This window comes from Rhipicephalus sanguineus, chromosome 1 (assembly GCF_013339695.2).
Source record: "Rhipicephalus sanguineus isolate Rsan-2018 chromosome 1, BIME_Rsan_1.4, whole genome shotgun sequence".
Classification (NCBI taxonomy): Eukaryota; Metazoa; Arthropoda; class Arachnida; order Ixodida; family Ixodidae; genus Rhipicephalus; species Rhipicephalus sanguineus.
Genome location: NC_051176.1, coordinates 29,261,707 through 29,266,424, shown reverse-complemented (window position 1 = coordinate 29,266,424; position 4,718 = coordinate 29,261,707). Strand labels below are relative to the sequence as shown.

The 4,718-nt window shown below is 49.8% G+C and overlaps 1 protein-coding gene across 1 annotated transcript; it reads left to right on the top strand.

The window, feature by feature from the left end:
• The first annotated feature begins 380 nt into the window (after nucleotides 1-380).
• Nucleotides 381-1,031, top strand: LOC125757057 (uncharacterized protein K02A2.6-like). The gene has a single exon (XM_049412154.1). It carries the CDS (start codon nucleotides 381-383, stop codon nucleotides 1,029-1,031), a length of 651 nt encoding a protein of 216 aa, XP_049268111.1.
• Nucleotides 1,032-4,718: the final 3,687 nt, after the last annotated feature.

Here is a 4,718-nt window from a genome sequence, read left to right as displayed (position 1 = left end):
CACGCAAGAAGCAAGAAAAGGAAGCGCGTGCGAACACCAAGCAACAAACGCACAATGTCAACCCACTACCTATGTATGATGAAACTGGAAGCAGCGATTCCTGTTACGAGCTGCATGCAGTAAATGGGCGCACATACTTCCCCAAGATCCTGGTAGACGAAGTAGAGCGAAAATCCCTGAAACTTGAACTTGACACGAGTGCCGCACGCTCCCTGATAAGCGAGGAGATCTACCACAAAGCGTGGCCACGGAACGCCCCCCAACTTTCAAGGGAGTCACTCGACTTGCGCACTTGGTCAGGAGTAGAACTGCGTGTTCTGGGAGCCGCACATGTTGGGGTGAAATTTTAGTCAAACGATTGCGTACTACCGTTTCTGGCGATGAAAGGAGCTGGATGCAACCTCTTGAGGCGAGACTGGTTCGCGCTTCTCAATATCCAGGTCCACGGAATCAACCAGATGGAACATCCAACCGATGATATCAAGGAAGTCATCTCACGACACCCAGATGTGTTCAGAGAGGACATTAGCAGCTACACAGGCCCCTTGATTTACCTAGAATTGGAAGAAGACGCAAGCCTCAAATTTTGTAAGGCTCGTCTGTTGCCTGTTGACCTGCAGCAGCCTATGGAAGATGAACTTGATCGCCTGCGACATCACGGCATCCTCTCATCGATACAGCATTCCAACTGCGCGACACCGCTGGTGCTCGTTCGGAAAAGTGGTGGAACATTGCGTGCGTGTGGTGACTACAGGAGCACTGTTAACGCAGCGGCGAAGAAGGCTTCCTACCTTCTTCTAACCACAGCAGAGGGGTTCGCAAATTTGTGCGGCGGAACCCTCTTCTCGATGTTGCATTTGCACCAAGCCTACCAGCAGCTAAATGTCGACGACGAAACAGCAGCGCTCCTCATAGTGAACACGACCAAGGGACTGTTCAAAGTGAATCGGCTCCCGTACGGAGTATCCGCCGTACCTGCCATCTTCCAGCATATGTTGGAGGTAACGCTAGCCGGAATACCGGGGTTATAGCATTATCAGCGGGAAAGATGTTTGTGAGCACACACATCGTCTTTACCAGGTTATATCAAGGCTAAGCGAGAGAGGCCTACGCCTCAAGAAAGACAAGTACCACTCTGGCATCACGTCAGTTGTATTTCTGGGACACCGAATAGACGCCAACGGGGTGCGGGCCACCGAGAACAAGATTGAGGCCATACTTCGGGCACCAAAACCAACTGACAAAACGTCGCTCCGAGCTTCTCTTGGGCTGACATCATTTCACGACCGCTTCTTAAAAAACTGAGCGAATGACGCAACGAAGCTGTACAAGTTGTTAAGAACAATTCGCCGTGGAAGTGGGAAGCGGAGCACGAAACCGCCTTCGAGGAACTCAAACACATGGTCCACACTTCCACAGTGCTTGCTCATTACGAGGAGACAAAGTCCGTAGACGCGTCACCGCACGGTATCGGCCAGTGCTGGCTCAGGAAGACGCTCTTCGTCGAGATGCACCCATAGCATTCGCTTTGCGAACATTGGGAATCGCGGAAAAGAACTATTCCCAGCTTGACAAAGAAGTATTGGCGATAGTTTACGGTGTCAGCCATTTTCACAACTACATCGCTGGCCAGCACGTAACCGCTTAACGAAATTGACGGGGATATTTCTGCCGAATGTAAAGGTTGTAGACAGATTCCGTGTCTATTTGATCATATGTTCTGGCTGTGCCCCAACCAAAGGGCCACGGATCTCAACAGCGAGGCCTGGAGTCGGCGTATAACCAGTGAAGTCCTCGAAGATCAACTCCTGGCCGTCCGGAGAACTCACGCCATCGGGAAAGCCTTTGGCCTACCGATGCCTACGTGGGGGGAGCCACCGACTTAGCCTGGGGCTTTGCCCTCGGGCCGTAGTTTCTCTGGACAATAATAAAGTTCTTCCCATGTCATGCCATGACAGATCAACAGCCACTTATTGATATCATGGGCGAAAAGAAACAAGTGCCGTCAGTACTATCGCTCAGAATGACTCACTGGTGTCTCGAGCTAGCACCTATGATTACAATTTGGCGTACAGACCAGGCCAAAGGCACCAAAACGCAGACGCTCTCAGCAGACTTCCGCTGCCAGCACAGGTCGATGAGCCTTATTCACCAGGGGACGTGTTCATGTTGGTTTCCACGCTAAGTATTGAACTAGCACCAAGCCTGCTTGCTGAAATGACCCGACAAAACCCAATGTTGTCTCGCGTGAAAGCAGCTGTCGGAAGCGGCGAACTGCGCAAACTTGACAATAAAGAGTTTGCAGCATACAGGAAGCGCGGGGCGGAACTCTCCATTCAGGAGGGCTGCCTTATTAGGGGCTGCAGAGTCGTTATTCCTGCAGTATCGAGAAAGGCTGTGTTGGGTTTTGTCCAAGAGAACCGCATAGGAATTGTCGCCGTGAAAGCTTGCGTTAGATGTTACTTTTGGTGGCCAGGTGTTGACAGCGACATTGAAGAAGTGGCAAGAAACTGCGTAACGTGTCGCTAGCACCAAAAGGCACCAGGCAAGGCATCTATGCCTCAGTGGGAGCGCGCAACGACACCTTGGCACACCATTCATACGGACTTTGCTGGCTCTGGGAGGATGTGGTGGTCGATGCGTAGCTGGAAGAGCGCTGCATGCGCACCATCCACATTGATCGAGGAAATGCGAAACCTTTTCGCAACGTTTGGGCGCCCCAAAAAGCTGGTGACGGACAATGGACTGTCTTTTGTTTCCTTGGAATTTGACGAGTTTTTAAAAAAGAACGCGGTAACACATGTCACAAGCGCCCCCTACCTTCCCGCCACTAACCGCCAGGCAGAGAGGATGGTGTTCGAAACAAAACAGGTGTTAGCCAGGAACCAAACAGGAACATTTGCATGCAGGCTGGCGTGGTTCCTACTTAAGCAGCACAGCACCGTATCAACGGCAACGGGCAAAGCACCAGCCGCTCTAATGTTCGGGCGCGACATAGTCACCGCACTCACACAACTCCATCCCCAGCCGTCTGAGGAAACACCCTCGAACACCAGAGGGTACAACTCCCCGAGGGAAGTTTCTGTGGAGTAATCCGTAGTCATCCGGTATTTCATAGGCAGTCCTGCATGGACGGAGGGAACGGTGACGGAGAGGCCCGGGCACAGGTCTTTGATGATTAAATGTGAAACGGGAACGTTCGAAGGCACCTAAACCTCATAAAAGCCGCTGTTGACAAAAGTCAGGCAGAAGACCGTATGTCAAGCGAGCACGGAGAGAGACTCGCAACAACTGCCAGCTCCGTACATGCTGGATCCACCGGCAGACTCCCCTGTGCCATCAGGGCTCAGCCTAATAGAAGATCCTGGGCCGCAACAACCAGCGACCCAGTCGGACACGACAACGGCATCGCGCCCGCAACGACATCGCCAGCCCCCAGACCTCTATGGTGACTCCATCTAAGAGGGGAGAGATGTGATGTTTTACAGGCGACGGCACTGCCGCTCCCGGCAAATCGGCGTGCTGCCGCTCCGGGACTCAGAAGCACCGGCTTCCGGTCACTCAGCCGCGCTGCCAGTGCGAAAGGGATATTGGGTTACTTTTTCCCTTCAAGAAGGACGCAGCGCATAAACCACGCCTTCGTCAACAGGCGCCGTTTTGCACAAATAAAGCAATTCGTACCGAGCAGCCGAGCGGTGTGGTTCTTCCCCAGGAATGCCACAGAAATCCCGCAACGTAACACTTCCTTTAACAATGAACTTAATTCCTGACTGCTTTACAGCCTCTAGACATGTGTGGTAAATTTTACTCAACCTCATGGCAAATCAAGTCCTAGGTTGCAATTTGCAATGCCACCAGCCACTATTTATACGAAATTTTTATATTCAAAACATGTGAAGCCATAGTACATGGATTAATTTTACATTCAAAGCATTTGCAGCCATAGTACATGGATTAATTTTCAATATGGTACTTATGCATCAGCCATAACGTGAGGAAATAAAGATGAACTTTTGAGGTGCAGATGGCACTAGTTGTCATGGAAACATTGTAAACATTGCTGTACTTATTATGCATAATAGACATTGCAGTCATGTGATTATGTCGACAAGTTCCCAAGCACAATTCCATAAATTTACGTTGGTTTTCAGATATCTGTGAGGCAATATATACAGCAATACATGAAGGCAACCGTGTCATTTTGTGGGCACTGCTGAATGTCTTTATGAGTCTTGGTAAGTGGACCCACAGTCAACACCACAGGTCTATTTTAGACTTTTCTGCAGGAAACTAGACTGCACAACCAAGTGTGACATGTTTTAATGCCATAGGGCAAACTAATGGTTCAAAAAAACTGTACAGCCTGCCTGACTACATGGTTGCCTGTTTCTCAAAAGTGATACTAGCCCTATTGTACTAATTTAGTTGCCTTCATGTATAGGCTGACACCAAGTTCCTTGGGTACCCCATTTCTTTGGATTGTACGTCCATACTGGGACGGTGAAGTGCACATGTCAGTGTGCATTATGATGAGATTTTACACACTACTTTCATGTTGCTTTTCTGCTGCGAATTATACAGGGCGTTTCAAGAAATATGTCCAACCTTCTCAAAAATCAGAAAAATGCAATATTTGCTCGGGGCTTTCAGAATTGCTTTTTCTGTAGCGGCAGGAATCCTAAGGTAGTTAAGGACATCACTTAGGACAGTAATTAAGA